Consider the following 26529-nt stretch of genomic DNA (forward strand, 5'->3'; position numbering starts at 1 on the left):
TGGTCTGGCTTTTTATAGCAGATAACCTTAAAAATATTCTACAATGTTCTGCATATAAAGTTTAAATTTCTTCAGTATTGAACAGTGTTGGTTAAGTTACTTGAAAAAAGTAATCAGTAACTAATTACTGATTACTTCCCCCAAAAAGTAATCCCGTTACTTTACTGATTACTTATTTTCAAAAGTAATTAATTACTTAGTTACTTAGTTACTTTTTAAAAACACGATTTACAACCTGAAGAGGTGATAAAGCGATAGATCTTTCAGCCCAATTCTACTTTTTCTACATAATCCATCATACAAAATGTAATCAAATGGAAAAGTCTCTTTTTTTTTAACTTGTTTTATCAGTTTTAATCTTTTAACTTTATGCATCAAGCAAAAATTTAATTATATGCAACATTCTCTGAGTTGAATAAATTAGTTTAACATTTAAACCTATTTTCTACACATTCCAGCACATAAAATAAAATATTTTTTGTGTTTACACTCACTCTTTCAAATAGATGCAAGTAAAACACAGCAGAACATAAATAAAGTCAAAGACTCAGCGGTCCTGTTGCTCTATTTTCACCCAGTGGCGTGTCCAGCGGGGTGGCCTGGGGGGGCACAGGCTTCCCCCCCAACCAGACTGGCCACCCCAGGTGCCACCCCAAAGGCAAAACAATAAAATTCAATCAAATATCAAATGTCCGATTATGTTTTCACGGTGAAGCTCAGATATCCGAGTGTAAGTGAATGCAGCATCGGCTTCTGCGCTATGTGCATCACGTTAGCAAAGGTAGGAGAGCCAAGCACGAAAGACGGCACCGCAGGAAACAATTTTTCGGTGAAAGAAAATGAGGACAGAATAAATGTCCCGGTAAGTAATATTAAGTTTGTTGAGTTTAGTAAACTTCGGTGAAATTAGAATACCAAAGAAAAAATAACACTTAAAGAATTATTGCAGCCATCGAATATATCAGACAGTATGCTACTGAGGGGAGCTAACATAAGAGTTATGAGTTATAAGATATAATCTAAGTCGTAACATTGCTGTATGGAGCTGCAGATTTGGTTGCAGGTTAACATAGCTGGACTGGCCATCGGGCATACCGGGCATGTGCCCGGTGACTTATTTATTTATTTATTTTGTAATGGCATGAACAATGAGAGGTGGTGGATTGGCCAGATGCAGGTCAATGTGTAAAAATAACTCAGTTGTTTGGTGGTGGCTATGGCGGGGCTTCCACAGAGGCCAGCAGGTGGATGAGGGAAGGGGAGGCAGGAGGAGAGCCCCGAGGCAGCCGCCAGTCCGAGTGTCAGGTGAACTGAACTTCAGGTAAGAAGTTATGATCTGCAGTCTATCTGGGTCAGATATAAACCAAGTTTAGGTGGAGTTTATTTTCGTTGTGCTGACTATTTACCCTCAGTTGCAATAACTCGTACTGCGTTCTAGCCAGCTTGACGGAGTTTTTATACAACTGGGTGGGTGCTATGATGTTACTGATAGTGAACTTTATTTTATTCATAAGGTTAGTTAGTAGAGTTGCCAACGGCTCCTTAAAAAAATGGGATGGTCCCTCATTCAGAGAAAATATTACATACAATATTTCGTATTGAGCTGAGAAGAGACGCAGTTTGTCCCGGACTTTCGCTATAATGAAAAAAAGACACAAAGCTGGAGTTATTCTGTCGTTACGCTGCACAGCTGCCTCTTCTTCTCTCGTTCTCTCCCCCTGCCTCTCCTGTTGCTACTTCAATCATGAAACTGATCAATGATCAGCTGATCGGCTTTTCTCTCTTGTTTATTTATCGCCCACTTTGCGCCAGAAAGAGGAAACTAGCAGATGTCGCGCTAAACAACAGCAGCACGTTTAAGCTTGATCAGCTGTTGTTAGAATTTATTTAATATTAATTTCTAGTATCAGCTGATGTTTGCTGGAGCCACAGCTGTAAAGCTGCTGGTCATGATGTCGGCTTGGATATGTGGTGAGAGGGAAACATGAAGATGAAACCAGGAGATGTCCTTACTGAATCATCAGAGCTGAACAGGTGATGGAGAAACAGGTTTACCTTTTAGGTGACATGAATGAGTTGAAGGGAAGTTATGAACTGTTTCTGGGAGACAAATAACACCAGGATCCTTTTTTATGTAACTGACAGCTGGTAACTGTGCAGGGGTGGATCTAGGAAAGTTTTGCCAGGGGGCCAGGTAGGGCATTAACAGGGAGAGGGGGGCACAAAGAAATACTTTTCTTTCTTACTCTCATTTAAAATATCTAGCTTTTATTAAATAATTATCTAAATCTTACAACCAAAGTTTTTATCTGATGTAAAATGTATAGAAATCATACATATACCAACAAGACAGTGTACATCACTGTCACAACAGCATTTGTTTTCATTCAAAGTCTTTATGGCTTTAATACCTGGTGGGCCGGTCTCTAGTCAAAATGCCCGATTTTCTGTCCCGGTCCAGCCCTGCAGGTTAATACTGGCAGTGTCACCATGCCAGCTGACTGTATTTCATCATCAGCCAGTGTTGTTCTTGATCAATATTACCAAAGTTTACCATAAGGCAGCATAGCAAGTATTTACTTGCTTTCAGGTTTTATTCAAATGTTAGTCTTTTCAGTTGTTTCCCCACTTTTTTCCTGTTTCAAAATCACCAGTTTGTGAGAAGATTATCTTCTTTTTTTAAATAGGCAGATAAAATTTTACATTGGCATTGGCTAATTTGTCAATTGTTTGTTACAAATGTTTGTATTTTAATATTCAAAAATGTTTTTGCCCAAAACATATGTGCACCATATGTCAGTAAAAATACTATGCAAATATTGCTGTCCTTGAATGCTGAGTAAACACTGACTGATTGTATCTCTTGTACTTTATCAACGCAGTATCTAAAAACTTTGCACCATAGTGGTTAAAATCTCATTCTAATAAGAGTTAAAAGCGCATTCGGTTATTAGGTTTATAGGGTTATTGAATTATGGTTAATGGTTGGTAGAATTTTTTTTAAACATTATCTGCCAATTACATCTGCCACCCTTCTCCAAATCTGTGCCCCTACCTGGCCCCCCCAACAAAAATTTTCTAGACACGCCACTGTTTTCACCTGTAAAGCAGGACTGCAGTAGGCGGAGGTTTACCCTGGTGCAGGTGTGCCACGGTCAGTTGAAGAATCCGCGAGTTTCTCTGTGAATTTCGCATGACGTCGTTGCGCACTCGGTGCTTGCTTGGAAGTTTAGGGGTTTTTTTCGCTGTAAAAAGAAGTTTTCTTCCCACACACGATGGACGCTAATGTTTTTGTCACTTTTTATGGAATCAAACTCAGAGTAAGGTCAGTACTTCCACGCTTTAAACGCTGCACGCTCACACTCTCTCCCACAATCGATATGTGATCCACTGTTGATCTGCACACAGCTGTTGTCACTAACGGCGCACTCGCTTACGTCACTGTCGTGAGACATTCTCGCAAAAAAATCACGGTTTTAGTAATGCAGTAACGCAAAAACGGTAATCTAATTACCGTTTTTGCAATAGTAATCCCTTACTTTACTCGTTACTTGAAAAAAGTAATCAGATTACGCGTTACTGCCCATCTCTGGTATTGAACAACAGAAAAAATAGGCTTTCTTGTCCGAGGTCATTTAAGTGAAAAAAGAAAAGAAAAAGACAGCAGCCGACAGCGCTGTAAACAACGGTAGACTGGTGGGTAATAAGCGAATGAATAATACAGAAAACAGAGATTGGAGACGGGAAACTGTTCTTGAAGTATAGAGAGAGATAGAGAGAGAGCTAGCTGTGCATGAAGTGTGATTTTAATAGTCGTGGAAGCAAAACAGCAAAATTCATGACGACATTGATCAAATGTGAAGCGCAGTTTGCCGCTTCTTTTGCTGCTGGCTTGGTGAATTTTGGTTGGAGAGAGACAAAACCTGCAGCTCAGAATCAGCGCAAAAAGACGTAAACACAGTGCGGACCGGACGCATCAGAATCGCTAAGCTCCGACAGCGTGTCTGTCTACGGGCCGTCGGGTGAGAAAGCCGAGAAAGACAAAGTTGATTCTGATGCGTCGGTCCTCTGTGTTTACGTCTTTGTGTGGAATCCGTGTACCTGCTCTCATTTGCTGTTTGGTTGTTGTTGAAATGGTTTTGTGAGCTTTAATCTGAGAATCTGGCGTTTCTGGCCAAACACAGTTATATTTAAAAGTCGATTCAGGATTTAATGAATTGATATCGCTTTATTCAAGCTACTCACCTCCCACTTCCACCTGCACTTTCAACTGGACCACGGCCAATCAGAGAGGTCCCGCCCCTTACTATCTCTGATTGGTTTAGTCCACGATAGGGGCATAATGTGTGTCTGTTGTTGACCACAGGGAAGGTTGCAGATTTTTTTTTTTTTTTTTTTTTTTTTGCTACCCGAACATTTGGTCGCACAGGTGCAACCAAATTTTTTTTTTTTAGTCGCACCACTGAAAAATTTGGTCGCATTTGCGACCAAATTGGTCGCACTCTAGAGCCCTGCCTGTTGTTCCAGGTGGGATATGGTGGTGTGGAGCGTTGTAGCAATAGCATCTTCAGTTGATCTATTATGTCAGCTGAAGTAGGTCGAGTGCAGGTGGCAGGCAGGACATGATGTGGCGTCAGACCAGTTTCTCGAAATTCTTCATTACAACGAGTGTTAGAGCAACTGGTCGGTAGTCGTTGAGGCTGTTAATGTTGGTCTGTTTAGGCAGTGGGACGATTGTGGACTACTTTAGGCTTGGCAGGATTGAAGCATTGAAGATCTTAGTGAAGACTTAGGCCAGCATATTCCTGCACCATTAGGCTTGGGCTGCTCCTGCCTTCCAATGTTTGCATTGATGTAGATGCATACATAAGCATAAACCCTCTCCTCTGTTCTTACTGGAGTGGCTGTTTCTGTCGTGATGGTGGACAGTGCAGCATGCTAACTCAGTAGCTGAGTCTGGTATTGATTGCTGTAGCCAAGTGTCTGTGAGTAATACAATGCTACTGTCCCGTACACAGTTGTTGACTGGAGCCCGTGTTCTCAGTTCATTGATTCTGTTGATTATGGACTTAATGGAGAGGAAAATGCTCAGAAGCAGTGGCTTTCTTTAGCCTTGCTAGTGGGCCCACCCTGCAGCCTCGCCTTTGCCTCCCGTGTTTACACTTCCTCTGCTGGCCACTGGGAAGAACCAACCATTGACACTGTGGAGTTCTTATTATATCCTCTGGAATGCTGTGGAAGTGATGATAGTCCCACTTGATGTTCCTGGCACAGTGTAATCCCAAACTCAGAAGGCCCTAACGACCTTGCCAGACATACAGTAGTAAAAAGCCACATACACCCGCACATACAGTGGGGCAAAAAAGTATTTAGTCAGCCACCGATTGTGCAAGTTCCCCCACTTAAAATGATGACAGAGGTCAGTAATTTGCACCAGAGGTACACTTCAACTGTGAGAGACAGAATGTGAAAAAAAAATCCATGAATCCACATGGTAGGATTTGTAAAGAATTTATTCGTAAATTAGGGTGGAAAATAAGTATTTGGTCACCTCAAACAAGGAAAATCTCTGGCTCTCACAGACCTGTAACGTCTTCTGTAAGAAGCTTTTCTGTCCCCCACTCGTTACCTGTATGAATGGCACCTGTTTGAACTCATCATCTGTATAAAAGACACCTGTCCACAGCCTCAAACAGTCAGACTCCAAACTCCGCCATGGCCAAGACCAAAGAGCTTTCGAAGGACACCAGGAAAAGTATTGTAGACCTGCACCAGACTGGGAAGAGTGAATCTACAATAGGCAAGCAGCTTGGTGTGAAAAAATCAACTGTGGGAGCAATCATCAGAAAATGGAAGACATACAAGACCACTGATAATCTCCCTCGATCTGGGGCTCCACGCAAGATCTCATCCCGTGGGGTCAAAATGATCATGAGAACGGTGAGCAAAGATCCCAGAACCACACGGGGGGACCTGGTGAATGACCTGCAGAGAGCTGGGACCAAAGTAACAAAGGTCACCATCAGTAACACACTACAACGGCAGGGAATCAAATCCCGCAGTGCCAGACGTGTTCCGCTGCTGAAGCCAGTGCATGTCCAGGCCCGTCTGAAGTTTGCCAGAGAGCACATGGATGATACAGCAGAGGATTGGGAGAATGTCATGTGGTCAGATGAAACCAAAGTAGAACTTTTTGGTATAAACTCAACTCGTCGTGTTTGGAGGAAGAAGAATACTGAGTTGCATCCCAAGAACACCATACCTACTGTGAAGCATGGGGGTGGAAACATCATGCTATGGGGCTGTTTTTCTGCCAAGGGGACAGGATGACTGATCCGTGTTAAGGGCAGAATGAATGGGGCCATGTATCGTGAGATTTTGAGCCAAAACCTCCTTCCATCAGTGAGAACTTTGAAGATGAAACGAGGCTGGGTCTTCCAACATGACAATGATCCACAACACACCGCCCGGGCAACAAAGGAGTGGCTCCGTAAGAAGCATTTGAAAGTCCTGGAGTGGCCTAGCCAGTCTCCAGACCTCAACCCCATAGAAAATCTGTGGCGGGAGTTGAAAGTCCGTGTTGCTCGGCGACAGCCCCAAAACATCACTGCTCTCGAGAAGATCTGCATGGAGGAATGGGCCAAAATACCAGCTACTGTGTGTGCAAACCTGGTAAAGTCCTATAGTAAACGTTTGACCTCTGTTATTGCCAACAAAGGTTATGTTACAAAGTATTGAGTTGTATTTTTGTTATTGACCAAATACTTATTTTCCACCCTGATTTACGAATAAATTCTTTACAAATCCTACCATGTGGATTCATGAATTTTTTTTTTCACATTCTGTCTCTCACAGTTGAAGTGTACCTCTGGTGCAAATTATTGATCTCTGTCATCATTTTAGGTGGGGGAACTTGCACAATCGGTGGCTGACTAAATACTTTTTTGCCCCACTGTATACATGTATAAAATATAGAAAACAAAGCATCAAACATGAAGAACAGTAAGCCGCTGCATCTATGCATGCTGTCATCTTAACAGTACTTTCCATTCATATTTATCTATAAAGTGTCCCTGCAGTTGCCCAACTTCCCAAGAGGAATGGCTGAAATCACAGCATCCTCTTTTTCGCCTTCTCTTGGCGAAGGCGGTCGCACTTTTCTCCTCTCCTCCTCTCCCTTAGCTTCGCTGCTTAGCCTCTTATGTCCTTGTCTAGTCACGTGTTTTTTTTGTACTACTTTTCCCTGGAACACTCTCTCACAGTCTGTTCTCTAAAACCTAAAAGAGGAATTATGGATTGGATCAACTGGTCCCTGAATGCAATTGACACCCCTTTCTCAACGAGAAGTTTCGGCTTGGGTGAGCCTGAGTGCTGAAGATATCTACCTATTCGGAACTATGGTAACAGGGTTCTTGCTGATCGGAGCTGGCTTGGCCCTGGCTTATCGAAGAATTAAGGAAGCGGAACCGGCTGTTCAAACCCCCACAAGGCTGCCCGCTGGGATTGAGACGATGGGAGAGGCGTGAGTTTCTCAAAATGGGCTCATTGAGTACAGCACGGATAAGATCTTGGAAAGGCTACGGCTGCTGTGAATACTCAGAATAACATCTCTGAGAGCAGACTGGATTACATCTTGGAAGGGCTCGCTCGGAATAACATCTCTGAGCGCAAATTGGATGACATCTTGGGAAGGCTCACTGTGGTCGTGAGTTTTCAGAATCGGCTCTTTGAGCACAAGAATGACAACATCACAGAGTGCAAATTTGATACCCATATGGAAAAGAAATAGTAAAAACATATATGATTTACTCATGAAAGTGGGCACTTTCATGAGTAAATCATATATAAATCATATAAGGCTTACATGATTTACTCATGAAAGTGGGCACTTTCTCATTACTTTCATATATTTTTTTAGTAAGTATACAAAACATACAAGTTTCATTGTATAATTTTTCAAGGGATCTTATATGTGTTTTCACTCTTGTATGCTTTTCATACAAGTTTCATACAAGACAGATAAAAACTTTATAAGATTTATATATATCTTTTCCATATGGGTAACATCATGGCGAAGCTCGCGGCTCTCCAACGGGAGATTGAGAGACCAGTGTTGGACTGTTAGAACTGCTTTGAAATTCATATTAGCTGTTCGCACTAAAGTAAAAAGCACCATCACTTATGCGGATACCCCTTTGGCGCCAGCTGCGGTTGCAAGGCTGGAGCCGAACAAAAACACCCTGATAACGACTGTGTTTAGTCTGTTCCTTCCCATTCCATGCAAGGCCACCTGGGTTGGCTGGTAGACTGTTTACTTAGCCTAGCAGGGCGAAGGACGCTGTCTCAGCTGAACTCTGGACACGCACACACATACATATACACTGATATGCACACACTCATCCCCCCTCCCTTTCCAAACGCCTTCGTTGCTTGTTCCCTCCTGGGAACACGGCAGGTCTGAGCCCGCGCTGGAATGGTAGCGCTGGGCAGGATGGCTGCTGTGTTTGCTTCGGATTACTCCTCACCCCCCACCCGACCCTGTGGCTTTTCACGTGCTCCATAATGTCGTGCTGTGGACATTTATGTGCTTTTTTGTGCAGAGGAGTTTTTTCGTTTCCTGTTCTCATGCTGTCCTCCCAGGAGCCCAGCATGAGCAGAGGTCTCTTTTTTTCCCATTGTAGTGTATATTTCAGTGTGTTTTTTTTTCTGTAACGCTACCGATCTCCGACCTGTATCCCCATGTGATGTCTGTGTTGTGTGTGTAAGGTCGGGGGGGGGGGCATCTCTGAATCGAGGAGGCGGCCTAACAGTACATCTTTAGCCATCTTACAGTGCTGTGATTCCAGCCCTTCCCCAACTCTCTGTCAATGCACTCATGGCCATTGATCACTTTGATCAATGATCAATAGGCTTTGATCAGTCGTTGTAGGTGGTCATGAGAATTTGCAATGATTAACGAATTGACCTCACAGTCCATTGTTCATTCAGTGGGCTAGTTTCAGTTACTGTGCAAATGTATTGTTTATAAGAATGAAAACTCTACGTCCAAAGGAACAAAATCAACTTTTTGGGATTTACTTAACTGTATGATTGAACATGCATCAAGACATAAAATAAGGTGATATCTTAAAAATAATAATTAATATGTATTTCTATTTGTATTATTTTTCTGTTATTTTACCAATTTTGGTAATATAGCATACACCATTTGTAGATTACCGTAGTCGTACCTTTTGGCATTTTACTAATTCTAGTAGATGTTATATACTCTTGAAAAAATCATTCATATCATTTCCCCACCAAACTTCTATAATTTCACAACATACCTGTTAGTTAACAAACCCACATAAAATTACAGAAACTTTACTTCTTTTAGTAGCATTTTGGGGTCATTTTACGCTCAATGCACCAAATGTGCATTTGAATGTGTATTTAGTGCACAAAATTAGAATTCAACAGTTTTATCTTTTAAATAAACAAGGTAAATATATATGAAATTATGTTAAACTTGCAACTGTATTTTTGCACTCTTTTTCTGTGTAAAAAGTTTATTTAAAAATGTAAAACATGTTTATTTACAGGTACAGGTTTTTTATTTTATTTTTTATTACTCATGTTAATTTACAGACTTTGATAGTTTTTTTTTTTAAATAATTGTGTTGATATTTCACATATTTAAAAATAACAGGAAAATATTGTATCATTTATGAAAAATTCTGTTAAATGACAGATTTCAGATTCAGTTCCTGAATCCTAATCCTTTCAGATTGCTATTATTTCTAATTCTGGAATATTTTACTTTCTACATTTATTTTTTCAGAGAACTGCGAGCCTTAGTAGTGGATATGGTATTGGCCACTGACATGTCCTGCCACTTTCAGCAGATCAAAGCCATGAAAAGCCTCCTGCAGCAGTCTGAGGCGTGAGTAATGGCTTCCAAACTCTTATTATAATCAGCAGTAAAGTATGAAAGACTGGGATAAAGATATTTTTGTTAAATACTGTCAGCAACGTTAATGTGTAGCTATCATATTTGATGGATGCTTGCTGAAAATCAGGAAAATTCTGATCTTATTTACAGAGTCTCTATATTCAAAAGCCAATGGCCAATCTTTAGCTTTACTTTCAATAATTCTTTTTTCCCTTGGAAAAGATGAAACTGATTTAGCAATCATGGTTTCTCTCTAGATCTTACTCTCGGAAGTTTCATTGCACTCAAAAAGTACACTCATATTTACCCAATTTTAATGTACTTTTCTTTGGGAGCTGAACAGCTGCTGTTTGTTTACACCCACCAGTGACTAACCACTCTTTATTCACAGGATTGACAAACCAAAGGCTTTATCATTGCTGCTGCACACTGCTGACATCAGCCATCCTGCCAAATGCTGGGACCTCCATCATCGCTGGACAACATCCCTGCTTGAGGAGTTCTTCAGACAGGTAGTCACCTGAAAAATTAGCACCTACCTCCTAGTCCCTCCATTGACACTTTATTGTGTAAAGGAAGTGGGAGCCATACTATAATGATGATAACCTTTTATCGGACACATAAAACAAACAAACCAATATATACATATACACAGCTAGCTGGATATACTTGTACACACACATGCTCAAACAAAATTTCTGTGACATGAAATAACCACTCAATCATTAAGTCAAAAATGGAACAGAAGTATGCACAGACTTATTTACACCTTGCCCATCTACTGAAGTAAGGACCCTAGAAGTTTTCATATGCTGCCAAAAAAGAAACAAATAAAAAAAACCTTGAGCTTTGTTTTGCTGTAATCTGCATCTGCAATTACAGTACAGTCACAGACAGGAAAACAATTACTGTTTAGGACTGACTGCAAAAATAGGAATATTAATCTACTGCAGTTCTTTAATTAAACTTAAACACTTCACATGTGCAAGTTGTATTACAGCTGAATACGGTATTTCAGAAAGGTATGAGTAATGTTATTGCAACTTAATTATTGGACCACAGTAGTTTACCATGCAGATAACATTACTCTTCAACAGCCAACTAGACATAGGGTGAAAAAATTATGCTTTGACATAACAAAATAGAAACTTTTCTTGCCAGGTACAAACATTTTGTTTAGTCTCCTATTGTGGTGGAGTCTGTTTCCCATTTCAGTCGATGTGGTTTTCAGAGGAGGCTTGCATTCCGTCTCAGTTCATAGTGTCTAATAAAAGGCATAAAATAAAAGAACTTTTATTTTATAAAAGTTTTTAAGTCACTTCATTACTTTTCTAATTCAATAGAATTAAAAACAGTGTTTCAGGGAAATTGCATTGGTTAGTTGTACACATAATAACTCTTACATATACACATGCAGATATACACTCATCCCCCCCTCCCCTTCCAAACGCCTTCGATGCTTATTCCCTCCTGATGCAGATGGTGGATCAAAGGGGACCAGCGCATATTCTGCAGGCCCGGATGCGCTGTCTACACTGGCTGTCTCTCACCTTTTACCTTTCCCTGTTGCTTGTCATGCGTTTCAGTGGTGTATTAAGATTTTTTCATGTGCTATGCGCGGAGGAGGGTTTTTTTCTGTTCTCAAACTGATCTCCCATTGGAGCTCAGTCTGGAGTGAGTTCTTTTTTCTCCTTGTCCTTCCTGATGTTGTGCATTTTTCCATTGTTCGGTTCCGGGTCGCTGCTCGTGCGGCTGACCGGCCAGCTAAAGTAACAGCTGTCTAGCCTGACCTGTCTCCCCAATGTGATGTTTGTGTATTGTATGTACGGTCGGCAAGGTCAGTCTCTCTTAATTGCCCCTTGGGGATAAATAAAGTCTTCCGAATTTGAATTACAGTGTACATTATTGAGGCCAACTGTCTTTGTAAACATAGCGGTGTCATTTGTTTTCAGGGAGATAGGGAAGCAGAGCTGGGTCTACCTTTCTCCCCTCTTTGTGACCGCAAATCCACCATGGTGGCCCAGTCCCAAATAGGTAAAGTTCTTAAATACAGTTAATGCTTCTTTCTAAATGATTAGCATATTTTGGATACATTTTAAGTTTTGTCAAGCAGCAGTCAGTGACCAATAACAGCCAAGTGAATATAATAATATTTTTTCAAGTTCATTTTTGGAAGAATTGCAGTGCCTACAGATAAATGTGGAATCTGAATATCATGAAACAAAAATACTAGTAAGTCAAAAGAGTTAATATTCAATTCAGTTTCAGTTTTCAATTAAATTGTATTTATACAGTGCCGTATGCAGTATACAGCTATTTATACAGTCTAAGACTGTCTAAGACTGTATAAATGTAATGAAATGTATAAAGTTATGTTTATGTGTGTCAGTCCAGTTTGTGAGTGTTCAAGAGTCTGGGAGAAGAAACTGTTTCACAGTTTGGAGGTAAGAGAGGCTCCAATGAGCTTCTCAGCTGTTCAGCTAAAATATACCATTTATAAAGCTCTCACCGTTTTTTGGACAGCCAGCAATTTACCACCTGCTGCAGCTTCCTCTTATCCTCCACAGTATAACAGTTGAACCAGAGTGTGCAGCAGTAGGTCAGAAGGCTCTCAATGGTGGATTGGTAGTAGTTAATTAGCAGTCTCATGGACAATGTTCCCTCTAATTGTTCATGTATCTGAGCAAACACACAAACTCCCTGAGCGGTCCCTTGGACCACTATGAGCAACATTAGACTTGTGCACTGTGGTCACGCCAGCATCGAATCCATCCAAGTTACATGGTTTATTAAAATAATCAAATTACAGCATTTACATTTATGCTAGATTACTTTTAATGAAGTACTTTAGCCCACTTATGAAAATTTTAAAAAGTCTTCTTCATGACCTGTGTAGTATGTTAACACTATTGGTAAAATTAACTTGAACTCCAATTTTGAAAACACAATTTTCTTTTTTCTTTTTTTTTTTTTTATAAAGCTCTGACTTGTATTATGAGTAAACGTCGCAAATCTCTCACATCTCAAAACACCGCCATAACTCCTAAAACTTCCCCCCCTTCCTAAACAACTAAATGCCATGTTGCCATATCATTTTTTGATTGGTCGACAGTGTTGGTCACGTTACTTGAAAAAAGCTCATACTCTCTCCCGCACTCGATATATTATCCATTGTTGCCACAGCTGTTGCCACGAACGTTGCACTCGCTTACGTCATTGTCATGAGACACTCTCGCAAAAAAATCACAGTTTAAGTAACGCAGTAACGCAGCGTGCTTACGGGAAAGTAACCGTAATCGAATTACCTTTTTTGCAATAGTAATCCCTTACTTTAATTGGATTACAGAGATTACAGTCAACCAACAGAGATGGGCAGTATCTCTGTTGGTTGACATGGTACATTTTCCACTAATAGGAAAGGGTGTGGGGTTTTTTGGTTTTGTTTTTGCTCATAGGCGGAGAGCGCTTTTGAGCGCTTTCCTTATAAAACGCTGTTTTTACCGTTTCTTCCCGCATTAAATATAAACTATATATAAATTCCCGCAGTAAATATAAACTATGTAAATATAAAATATATAAGTAAATAAAATAAATATAGTATTCAGAAAAAAACAGACATTGCAGATATTTTTTTATCATAACTCTGTTTTTACGTGGCCGATCAACACAATTTATAAACTGGTAAAAAGTCCACATGTTTTCCGTCAATTGTTCCGTCTGTCCTACTCACATCTCCAATGGTTGTACACGTTATCATTAACGTGGCTTCACTCCACATCAGCCACAACGCTTTGCTAGCTAAAACGCCAGTGTCGGCACATAAGGACGCTGTCATAGCCTGTCAACTATATTGATTTGCTGCGTATATATGAATGTGAATCGCATCATTGGCTGGAGCAGCCAGTCGCTGGTCACTTACTGACTTCCACTGCAAAACAGAATGAATTGTTAATGTATTTATTTTAATTTTAATTCAGGTTAGATTTTTATTTTTGTGCACAACGCAGATTTTCTGTGCGCAGAGACCGTGCGAGCAGTGAGCACAGATTGCACAGGCGCGCAGTTTAGAGGGAACATTGGTTATAAGATAAGATAAGATAAGATAACCTTTATTAGTCCCACACGTGGGAAATTTGTGGTGCATTTATTTTAGACATGTCACATATGAGGCAAGCCAAGACCTCAAATCAAGTGTTGCATGGGCCAGTTCGCTAGGTTTGTGACCTTGAGATCGTGGCTTGTAATCAGAAGGTTGCCGGTTCGTGAATGTGAATAAATGGGTGAATGGCTGAATGTAGTGTAAAGCACTTTGTGGTACTTAGGGACTTTACACTAGGGACTAAGTAAAGCGATATACAAATACAGGCCATTTACCATTTAAAGTTTGCATTACAGGTTGTAATTATACATGATCAATTTGTCGTTCTCTTAGGGGCTGCTAATAATTGGTACTTGATCAGGAATTCTTGTCCCTAACTTCATAGGTTTGAAAATGTGATGAATCTATGATTCTGCTTCCTCCTTCCATGTGATTATTCATATGATGAAACTAACTATAAATGTCAATTTTTGTGTGTAATATAGAAGGCTCTAATAAACATTTGTTTCTTGAATTAAGTGGGAGAATTTAAAAAAACTGTGCCAATTATGAATGTCTGTTTTTGTAGGATTCATTGATTTCATTGTGGAGCCAACATTCACTGTGTTGACAGAAATGATCGAAAATATTGTGACACCACTCATCGAGGAGACCTCTCGCTCTGAATTGCCTGTCTTCAGACAGTACAGGTGATCCACACAAAATTCTCACTTTCAGTGCAGTCTCATTATTTGTTAATGTGTGTGAATCTGTCTCAGTTGCTGTGTGTACTCTATATAAAAACCAGTACAACTACTCTGAACTAAAAGTATTGTCGGGCTATAGGCCAGAGAAAAATGAAGAGTAATACAAACTTATAAGGCACCTGTGCTACCGGACTTGTCTTCATCCAGAATCCCCTAAAGTAGACATTAGTGTGAAATGCCATTGTGGGGGTTGATGCCAATTCAAGTATAGGCATCAACCCCCACAATACCACAATGCCCACAAAGCCTCTTTTTGAAATGCAAGAGCAAAAAGTAGAACTGGTTAACTTAAAATACAGTTCTACCACCTAAAAACATTTCTGTTTAGCTTTTACATTAGAATTAGAATTAGAATTAGAATTCAACTTTATTGTCATTGCACATGCACAGGTACAGGGCAACGAAATGCAGTTTGCATCCATCCAGAAGTGCTTTAGTGATATAGATATATTACAATATATATTAGCAATAATATAGATATGTGAGTATATTACAGAAATGGGTCTATTATGGTATGTTATAATGTACACGGTATGAAGTATGTTGTGAATATTCTATAACTATAAGTATGTACAGGCTGTAGTGAGTACAAGCTATGTACAGGATATGAACAGGATATAAATATGAAAAACTATACAGAATATGAAATAAATAACTTTACAGGAATCTGAGATATACAGCTATACAGAAATGGGAACTATGCAAGTTGTAAACAGTTGTAGGGTTAAAAATTATCGTATGTACAGAATGATTATTTACACAGAGCTATACAGTAGTGCAGTTAAGATAAGTGAGGGTGTAGATAGTTTCTACAGAGGCTATATAAAGTGCTAGTGGTTGTGAGTGGTGGTTCAGTCCATGTTATTATTGTGTGTTTGAGGGTACAGTTGTCCATTGTGGGTGTGTGTATGTTCAGTCCATGAGTTTAACGTGGGTCAGATGTCAGGAGGCAGAGTTCGGGAGTCTGACAGCTGTGGGGAAGAAGCTGTTCCGGTACCTGGTGGTCTTAGTCCGGAGGCTCCTGTGACGCCTCCCAGAGGGCAGGAGGGTGAAGAGTCCATGTGATGGGTGACTGGGGTCTTTGATGATTTTCCCAGCCCTTTTCAGACACCGCTTCCTGTAGATGTCTTTTATGGCAGGAAGTGGTGCTCCGGCGATGCGCTGGGCAGTTTTCACGACCCTCTGCAACGCCTTCCGGTCCGAGGCAGAGCAGTTCCCGTACCAGACTGTTATACAGTTGGTCAGGATGCTCTCGATGGTGCAACGATAGAAGTTCACCAGGATGTCTGAGGACAGGTGGTTCTTCCTCAGAGTCCTCAAGAAGAAGAGGCGCTGGTAAGCCTTCTTGACCAGCTTGGAGCAGTTGGTCGTCCAGGTGAGATCCTCGGAGATGTGGACTCCCAGGAACTTGAAGCTGCTCACACGCTCAACAGCCGTCCCCTTAATGTGGATGGGTGGATGTGGGTCAGCATTCCTCCTGTAGTCCACGATGAGCTCCTTGGTCTTCTCGGTGTTAAGCAGCAGGTTGTTTGTGTCGCACCACTCAGCCAGACAATCCACCTCCTCCCTGTAGGCGGCTTCATCGTTGTCACTGATGAGGCCAATCACCGTGGTGTCATCTGCAAACTTAATGATGGTGCTGGAACCATCAGCAGGTCTGCAGTCGTGGGTGAAAAGGGAGTAGAGGAAAGGGCTCATCACACAGCCTTGTGGTACACCGATGTTCATCGTGATTGTAGATGAACAGTGGTTATCCAGCTGGACATGTTGGGGGCGGTTGGTCAGGAAGTCCAGTAACCATTTGCAGATGAGGGAACTGATGCCCAGGTCTGTCAGTTTCCTGATGAGTTGTGAGGGGTGGATTGTATTGAATGCTGAACTGAAGTCTATAAACAGCATTCTGGCGTAGGTGTTGTTGTTGTCCAGGTGTGAGAGGACAGAGTGCAGTGCGATGGAGACTGCATCCTCTGTGCTCCTGTTCTGGCAGTATACGAATTGGTGGGGGTCCAGGGTGGGGGGGAGACAGGATTTGAAGTGTGCTAGGACCAGCTGCTCTAAGCACTTAGTGATGATGGGGGTGAGTGCTACTGGGCGGTAATCATTGAGGCAAGATGGGTTGGAGTTTTTGGGTATCGGGACGATGGAGGTGGATTTGAAGCAGGCCGGTACCACAGCGTGGGCCAAGGACAGATTGAATATGTCTGTGAGCACTCCTGCAAGCTCCCCAGAACACGCTCTGAGAACACGCCATCAGGGCCTGCAGCCTTGTGGACATTGATCCTGCTCAGCACCGCTCCTACATCGGTGGGGGAGAGAGTCAGAGGTTGGTGGTCTGGCGTCATGTCTGCTTTGGTTGTGGTTGTGGGGTTCCCTCGCTCAAAACGAGCATAAAAGTTGTTGAGCTCGTTGAGGAAGGAGACATCAGAGGATGCGGGGGAGGGTTTGGTGGTCCTGTAGTCTGTAATGGTCTGGAGTCCTTGCCACATGCGTCGGGGGTTGGAGTTGGAGAAGTGTTCCTCTACCTTCTTTTTGTAATGGTGTTTGGCTTTTTTGATGCCCTTCTTTAGATTAGCCCTGGCTGTGCTGTAGGCGTGTGCATCTCCTGACCTAAAAGCGGTGTTGCAGGCCTTCAGGAGGAGACGAACATCCCGGTTCATCCAAGGCTTCTGGTTGGGGTACATGGTGATCCGTTTCTGGGTGGTGACACTGTCTGTGGTTTCGGAGATGTAATCCAGTACAGATGAGACGTACTGGTCCAGGTCTGTGTGGGTGAACATATTCCAGTCTGTGTTTTTAAATCTGTCCTGGAGCACTGCGTCTGTCCCCTCTGGCCACACTTTAATTGTCCTCACAGCAGGTTTCACACGTTGGATGAGTGGTGAATACCGAGGTGTGAGGAACAGGGAGAGATGGTCCGATTAGGTCAATAAACATTTTTTTTAATTGAGAACATTTGTCTCTCAATGTTGTATTAACAAAGAGACTGATTAATATATAGTACCATTTGACTCTGAGCACTTAAAGTGCTTAATACAACTTGCCTTATTCACTTCTTCTATGCTTGCTATCTAATGTTCACACTCCGATGGATGCGTTGGATATTGGATGCGTTGGATGCACAAGGATATTTGCAAACTCCAGAACCCAGGGACTGAACCAACAACCTTCCAAGTAGTAGAGCACCTACTCTACCTCCTAAGCTACAGCCACCCCTGTAGCGCTTGGGGCTCTTACATGTAATCTTTTTCAATATAATAGCTTTTAACTCAAAAGTACAGTTTTTAAATTTAATGTTGCTGAAACAACAAAGTAATAAAAAAATAAATCTATCTGATCGAGAAATCACTCTTCTTTGGAAAAAGAGAGTTTATTACAGAGAAATGGCTCTTTCCAAAATAAAAGCTATACTATATGCTTCTTCTGGGCTATATTCTCAGCAGCATATTAAACATATCAGGCCCCCATAAGGAGAATCATGTGCTAACAGCTGTCTAAATGACTCGGGTAAAGTTTGTAGCATGCGTGCTTGTTGTTTTTGTCTGCTTCCACTTGTCTTTGCACTAGGATGATATTGGCGTAAATGTGCAGTCATATTCGTTGTGTTCCCACTAGTGCTGTCAGCGTTAATCTCGTTGAAATGACATCAACGCCACAACACGGCAAATCTCCGTTAACGAGCTACCGCGGATCGCCCCGTGCGTGGGGCTGGACGGCGTCAACACATGCGAGCAAACTGCGCTAACGTACTAGTTCCCACCAATTGAGCATTGCGTGGCACATCCAACATACTGTTTTACTTTTGTTCATGACGCGCTTACCCTTAGGGTCATGCGTCACATGAAGACCAAAATAGTTCCAAACGCCAGATCTGATTGAGGGTGGGGGAGGTTCAATTTGGCATGTTGCAACGAGCTTAGCTTCTGTCTCGCTAGCTTGTGCTGCGCTCAGTGGATCTGCGCTCGACAGTGCAGCCTAGGCGGATAAGTCGAACGCAGATCCACTGAGCTCTCAACACAGACAGCATCGTCAGAAGAAAAGTTGATAAAATAAATAAAAAATTTTGTATTGTTTGATACATACGCGTACCGAACCGAAAGCACTGTATCGAACGGTTCAATATCGATACGAGTGTCGTTGCACCCCTAATATATATCTATATCGCTCCATATATATCTAGATAGATAGAGTTACAGTTAAATTTACCGTTTACTAAAATGCATTACTTATTATTTTTTGTCTATGTAGGCAAGACAGTTGGCGTCGTAAGCCACCTGTTCAAAGATGGTCATTCACAGTGGACATAGAGGGCTTCTTTCACTCCTCTTTAAAACCTACTGTCTTCTCGGTCTAAAATGTGAACATTGGCATCCTCAAAAGACTGACCTTTTTCCTTTAAATGGGACAAGACTTGGCTGTCCATCTGAATCTCCAATGAGAGATGAAATGTTTTCGAGGAAACTTAAAGAAGTCCAGACGCTTTTCTTTTCAAGCTCCCTAGACTCCGTCCTTTAAGTTTACTGTTGGCTAATTTTTACCATTAACTGCAGTAACTAACAACTACTCACTATGTTTAACTATATTTAACATTATACTTGTGTCCTGTCATAGTTTCAACAGTACTGGAAGTGACGGAAAGCAGTCCAGCATGAAGAGTACACACTCAGAAGGCAGCTGCTCTCTGACCACAGTGGACTTCAAAGGTTTCAGGGGTACATGGAATCAAAAAATTCATCAAAACAGGGAGACATGGAGGGACCAAGCAGGAAAAGGTAGCTGGAACACAATATAACTGACCTTTAGAATACACTTCCATTTTTGCCTTGAAATCCAGATTTTCTAATTCAAATTTATGAACTGCAGGTTAGGCTGTCTTCTTCCCACCGTCCAAGCACAGGATGTTCAATGTACTGTCATTCATAGGGTTTTAGACACTGTGGTTTTAATTAGAAGAGGCTGTGTGTGAACATTAATGTTATATACCTTGTGCATTTAATTCAGGAGAATGATTTTTCCTCCACTTCAAAAGCATGCACAATGCAGAGCAGCTACTTTTAACTTTACTCCCGAAAAGGTTGATGATCTTGTTAATAGTGTTATATGCTCACTGCATACAAGCTTGGATATTGGGGCTCCTCTTAAAAGGAAGGTAACAAACCAGAGATGCTTGACTCCCTATAGCTCAAAAATATGGACCTTAAAAGAGATGATTCATAAGCTAGAGAGGAAATTGTGTTGCACTCTTTGTTTGGCCTGTAAAAATACTTTTCCAGGCTAGGACATCTTACTATTTGTCTCATATTGAGGAAAACAGGAACAACCCCTGTTTTTTTGGCAGCAATTTAGACAGTCAGTTAACTCTGTTGAGCCAAATACTCCTTGAACTTTAATTCAGTTTTATTTATATAGAACCAAATTCCAACAAGTGCCACCTCAAGACACTTTATGTTGTAGGATAAAAACCCTACAATATTCGGGAGAAAAACACAACAATCTGATGAGTCCACTTGGCAACAGTGGGAAAACCTCTAGCAGCCTGAACCTTACAGCCTAACTAGAGAGAATTTAGGTCACCTGATTCAGCTTTATCAAAAAGGACGGTTTTAAGCCGAATTTCCCATTCTAATTTTAAATCCTGCAGTTTCAGAGCAAAGACCTCTGTCAAGTTGATATGGGACTATGGGGTCTTTAAGAGAAAAAGGGGCCTGTTTATTCAAGGCCCTGTATGTGAGGAGATGGATTTTAAATTTGATTCTGGATTATAGGGAGCATATAAAGAGAAGTCAATTTGGTACAAATATTCTCTTTTGAATCCCTGTCAGACAAGATGTCTATAATTTAAGAGATTATATCCAAATGCAAGAAAGAGGTCATATGCACATTGAAGGTAACAATTACAGTGTGGAGCTAAACAGAGACTACACGAGAGCTCTCACTTCTCACTCCAACTTTATTTTTGACCTGACAACAACTGACTACACTGTGCCACAAAACTCAGCAACACACTTCCTGTACAATGGGTGGAGCCCTCCAGAGCGCGGCCTTGAGTTAATGGTGAAACCGCTCGCACATCCCGTTGGCTTGCGGGTGGTAAGCCGTGGTTTGACGGCCTGACAGCCTAGGCCGTCACAATCAAAAGGTGTGTGAAATCTTGTGACTGCGGCAAAGGGCCAACAAGATCAAAATGCCTACCAGGGACACAGAAGGGTTCGAGGGGCTCCTGTGTGTGTGTCTATCGATCTTTGCATGTTGGCATGGAGCACACGCCGCTGTCCAGTCCTTCACCGATTTGCGAAGGCCCGGCCAAATGAACGTGGCACTCACCAGCTTAAACGAGGCCCGGACGCCTGGAGGAGAGAGGGCATGTATTGAGTTGAAAACACAACGACACCATGAAAGGGGATCCACTGGGTGTGAGCAGCTGGTGGAAACGTCACAAAGCAGGTGAGGACCTCCCTCCCATATGGACCTGCCCTCCAGCACGAGGCCCTTTCTCCAGCTTTTCGGCTCGCTCCACGTTGGAGAGGGCGTAGCGCCGAAGAAGGATCTCTTTAAGGGTGGGTGGGTCCCAGAGGAGGGTCATCGCACGATGGTTGAGCGAGCCCACCACATGGTGATACTTTGTATCGTCAGTCAAGATGCCGCGAAGGGCAAACTGAGCCTCCACGTGCACGAACCACGACGGGGGATCGTAGAGCCAAAAGTCCGGCAGCTTAAGCGCCACAGCAAACACAGCTGCAGCAGGAGGCGAAGGGCCAGCGGTTGCTGATGCATCCAGAGTGGAGCGGGCATCATCTTCATCTCGTAAGATGTTCAAGTCAGGGGTCACCAATGTGGAGGTAAACACAGACGAGAGCTCTCACTTTAATCCAACTCCAACTTTATTCTTGTCCTAACAACAACTAACTACATCGTGTCACAAAACTCAGCAACACAATTTCTGTATCTGATTTCTGATTCAAATAAACAACCACTGAGGGAGTAAGTGTTTAGTTAGCTGGTCTGCATTGTGTACATGATATTAAAGGAAGCTAACAGTGGAGAAATTCCATCCTTATTTTTTGCTACAGGACTTTCAGAAAGACTGCTACTGTAATGAAATGTATTCCCCACTGTTATATAATCAATTATTGTAAATATTATTAAGAAACAATCACACAAAAAGATTTTCACTTAATACAGTATATAGTTAAATCTTTATTTTCTATGCTGTATATCAGAATAAGGTCTGGAGTTCGTGATGAGTGGTGGGTTCGCATTTTGAAACAAGCTAAATGATTATAACAATAGAATCATTAAATCCAAGGTTAGGGCTGTTGTTTTTAGCATCTAGATGGATGTTAAAATCACTTACAATAATTTTTTATTTTTTAGAACAGAGCAATAAATCGGCAAATTGTCTGAGAAATCAGATAGAAACCGAGTACGAGGTGGACAATGAGTAGCAACTGGATTTAGCTGTTGTTGAAGTGTATTCTGTTTTCACAGCGATCCCAATTGATCTTTCTAAATTAACATAAATAATATATTTCTCTAAACCATAAATATGTCTTCTAGATCCATTCCTACAGGAATGTTCAAATAGGTTTTGCTACTACTAAAAATTAGATGCAGATTATTGTGTAGGTACATAGTGAATGTAGGATCTACTGTTGTTGTGATTTGGCACTATATAAAAATGAATTGAATTGAAAAAGGTAAGTGAAGATGAAATGCTTATTGGATTGTAATGAAATTGAACGGAATATCTGTCAGTGTCAAGCCGTCTGAATTAAATGAAACACAATTTTGTTTGGGTATATCAGTTGTAGACCTGGAGGTAAAGGTCACCGAGATGGCAGAGGAACATAGCCAAGAAGACAAAGAGACAAACGGTGGAAAAGACACAAGCACAACTGTTGACGGAGCCAACATGGGACAGGGGAAAATGAAAAAAGAATCTGCGGGACAAGAGGTGCAGAACAGGAGACAGCAAGAAGAAAGAAAGACTAAAGATGAAAGAAACAATAATCAGGCTCAGTCTTCAAGCATTCTGCTGAAATCAGTCCCTGATGCCATAAAGAAGTCACCTGATGGACACATGAAGAAGCAGCAATCCCAGAATGGTACACACCTCTGAGTTTTATTGTTATTTTTTTTATATTGAAAGCACCTAATTAAACTGATAAGAATAGATACAACTTTACCTTTAATTCACAAAATACATTCTATATGTATTTATAGTATATATTTTACACCATATTACATCTACATTAAAATTTAATGTTAATGATATTATGTTAGTCTGATTAGGGTTAATCTCACAAAGTTTCTATAATTAAAAATAATATGAATAATAGTAACATCCGGGTAAAGGTCTATTAAGATTGAAGTTCTGTTTTTCAAGAGTGATCTGGCTAAGAGGCCATTTAACAATTAGTTTAACATACAGTTGTTACACATAAGTGCACACAAATGCCTTGAGTATGAATTATATTTTGCCTCCACAGACCCTCAAACTGTTTTCCCTCTGATTCATTATTGCAAAACACCCACCTATTGCGCCAGCTCCTACAGACTCATCAGGGCAAAAGTCATAGAAATATGGCCTATTGATGCCAGGACAAAAGCCAGGAGACTGCAACGCTTCTACTTGCATCGACGGAAATAACTTTGTAAGTTTGAAGTGTATAATAATGGCATATTGTGTGATGTACTCCTTCATCACTCTGCTTCAGTTTTTCCTTTGTGAATAAACTCAGAATTCCTTTCTCAGTACAAATATAATTACTTGCACTTAGTTTCCTTATTTGTATTATTGTAGGGTCTTTGCCTTATATTAAATGAATTTTATTATTATTATTATTATTATTGTTAAGAACTTAAGTTATTAAGATCCAATGAAAAAACAATTATGCTGCAATTTACACCATGGATACTATGTTTTTGTTTTTGTTGCTAATAAATTTCCCTATACCACATCCCATAGCTTGTGAACTTTCCTTTTTGCTAAAGCATATAGTTAGGGCTGGACCAAGTGACCCTGAATCCTCCCTTAGTTATGCTGCAATAGACGTAGGCTGCCGGGGGATTCCCATGATGCATTGAGTTTATCCTTTCCAGTCACCCTTCTAACTCACTATGTGTTAATAGATCTCCCTGCATTGAATCATATCTGTTATTAACCTCTGTCTCTCTTCCACAGCATGTCTTTATCCTGTCTTCCTTCTTTTACCCCAACCGGTCGCAGCAGATGGCCCCGCCCCTCCCTGAGCCTGGTTCTGCCGGAGGTTTCTTCCTGTTAAAAGGGAGTTTTTCCTTCCCACTGTCACCAAAGTGCTTGCTCATAGGGGGTCATATGATTGTTGGGTTTTTCTCTGTATCTATGAAGCGCCTTGAGGCGACTTCTGCTGTGATTTGGCGCTATATAAATAAAATTGAATTGAATTGAATTGAATTTCATCTGAGGTCAATATCAAAATGTTGTTACCAAATGGAGAGCTTGAACAGGGGGAAGGAAGTGGTGTTTTGCGAGACTGCCTGACATAATTTTGGATGGATTTCTAGCTGCACATTGGGAGTTGAGGTGAAAGTCCCATTCATCCGGCATGACTTTCAGTGTGAAGAATGGCAGGCTATAGCTAGAGTGTTTGTTGTAGGGTGGAAACAAGCTGGTTACTTCCCAGTGAAGCTTGCAATACCCTTTCTGGAGGAGATATTGTACGGCTCGACAACCAGTAGTTTAAAAGATTCCTTTCTTTTGTGCGTCTCACAAGAAGAGCGATCTGTTCTCCTGAAGGCTTTGGATGACTTCAATTCAGTGGATACAGATGAATTGCTGGAAGTACTTGATGCACATGAGTGCAAGCAGGTTCCTACCAAGGACACACTGCTCCCTGTTTTGGCACAGATAGGACACAAAGTACTTATTCAGGCCCCAATGTTTGTAATCAAGTGCTGGCGTCCCGTTGTGGGTTCTGTAGCTGGTTTACTCCCACCAGAAGGACTGCATCATTTCATTGCAGAAAAAAAAACAACTGTAAAAACAGTGAAGGAGCTTCTAATCTTTCCAGAGGAGATGACCGCTACCCAGTCAACAGTTTCTCGTTACCTGAAAAGGTACATTGGAGAAATTGATTTCAATTATCTTCAGATTTTCCTGCGGTTCTGTACAGGATCCAATCTGTTGGCTAAAGCCATACTAATTGAGTTCATAGAAACTACAGATTTCCTCCACAGACCACAATCCCACACATGTGGATGTGTACTAAAGCTGCCCCTTGGTTATCACAGCTATCCAGACTTTCGCAGTGAATTTAACAGCATTCTCACAAGTTCTATGTGGGTGATGGATGTGGTGTAGGTCAGTGTTACCGAACCATGGTCCTCAAGGCACTCTGCCCTACACGTTTTAGGTTTTCCACCCTAACAGTTCATAGAAACACGGGTGTAGTTAACAGTAACATGAAGGAATGAATGTGACTGTTCAATAGACTGGGTGGTTAAGTTCTCTTAACAGTGTAGCCCATTGTGCCTTTTTCATGTGCAGCCTTTTTTTCATCTGGTCTGTAAGTGCTTTCTTAGTTTCTCCCCCCAATTAAAATAGTAAGCTAAAGGGAATGTTCAGGTTTTTTGAAGTGGAGTTACCTGTAGTAGACAGCACTTAGCACGCTGACTTTGCAGAAGCAGCAGTGAGTGTTGGGGACAAAATAAGGCAACAAATTGCTTGGGGAATGAGACCACAAAACAACACCAGTTGAAAATACATATACATATTTAAATAATATTTTCAGTGCTTCACCTGGTAGGAATCCGTACACTAAACATAGAAGTGCATCTGTTCCTGCTGCACACATTGTTACTGTGTTTTTGGCTAGTGCCAAAATAAATTACTAATTTTAACATTCTAATGCTTTTTTACTACAGGAAGAGTAACAAATATTTCCAATATAGCATACAGTAACAGTTCTACAAACTGGAAGATTGCTGAGTGCTGTCTACTGTATATACAAACATAAGTACAACACCATTACAAATACTATATTCCAACCGATTAAGCATGTTCTATATTAAAGTATTTCAGATGTTTGCAGAAATCTTAATAGAAACAAGAATGTGAACCTTTATGTTCCTAATGGGTTTAGAAGAAAAGTTGTCAATTACAGAGATTGATTACATTGTAAAGAGGTTTGTATAACATTTTAGAAATAACTGTTATTTTATCCTGTTATTATATGCAAAATACAACCTGTTTTTGAGTATGGTGTATTTTGAAAGACACCAGTAAACCATTCTCATTTGTACAAAACATTGTCCTCTCTGTTACATTCTATACATCTTTAAACATGAACATGTCTAATGACACCGCTGAAAGTTATTTAACTACTCATTCTATAAGGTCAAGGTCAAGGTAACTTTATTTATACCCAAAGGCAAGGTAAATTTGCTTTACAGAAAAATGACAGCATTTGGCATCCCTTTAAAAACACACATACCTAGTAAATATATAAAGCTCACTGTGGCACATATATAGTAATTTTAATCATTATTTAATTCAGTGACAGCAACGGGGACAAAGCTATTTTTATAACGCTTTGTCCTGCATCTCGGAAATAGAAACCTCCGTCCTGAGGGAAGAAGCTGAAATTCACCCCTTAGAGGATGGGAACCATTTTTAAGGATTGATAAAGCCATCCACTGTACCTCCTTAGAGTACAGGGAGGCTAAACAAGACTGTGGCTCACCTATCAGACGACTGGACCATCTCACTATCTGAT

The 26529-nt window shown here is 41.0% G+C and overlaps 1 protein-coding gene across 1 annotated transcript in view; it reads left to right on the top strand.

The window, feature by feature from the left end:
- LOC146661602 (dual specificity calcium/calmodulin-dependent 3',5'-cyclic nucleotide phosphodiesterase 1A-like) overlaps positions 1–23703 on the top strand; it is a 41281-nt gene extending 17578 nt beyond the window's left edge. Inside the window, exons 9-15 of the mRNA XM_085418085.1 lie at positions 9821–9922; positions 10323–10443; positions 11884–11965; positions 14599–14719; positions 19385–19545; positions 22579–22878; positions 23263–23703. Of these exons, the coding sequence (XP_085274211.1) occupies positions 9821–9922; positions 10323–10443; positions 11884–11965; positions 14599–14719; positions 19385–19545; positions 22579–22878; positions 23263–23423 (1048 nt within the window). The 3' untranslated portion in view covers positions 23424–23703. The remainder of the gene's footprint in view (positions 1–9820; positions 9923–10322; positions 10444–11883; positions 11966–14598; positions 14720–19384; positions 19546–22578; positions 22879–23262) is intronic.
- Positions 23704–26529: the final 2826 nt, after the last annotated feature.

The sequence above is a fragment of the Rhamphochromis longiceps genome, linkage group LG9 (assembly GCF_057381845.1).
Source record: "Rhamphochromis longiceps isolate RC_006_pf linkage group LG9, R_longiceps_female_GT1.1, whole genome shotgun sequence".
Taxonomy (NCBI): Eukaryota; Metazoa; Chordata; class Actinopteri; order Cichliformes; family Cichlidae; genus Rhamphochromis; species Rhamphochromis longiceps.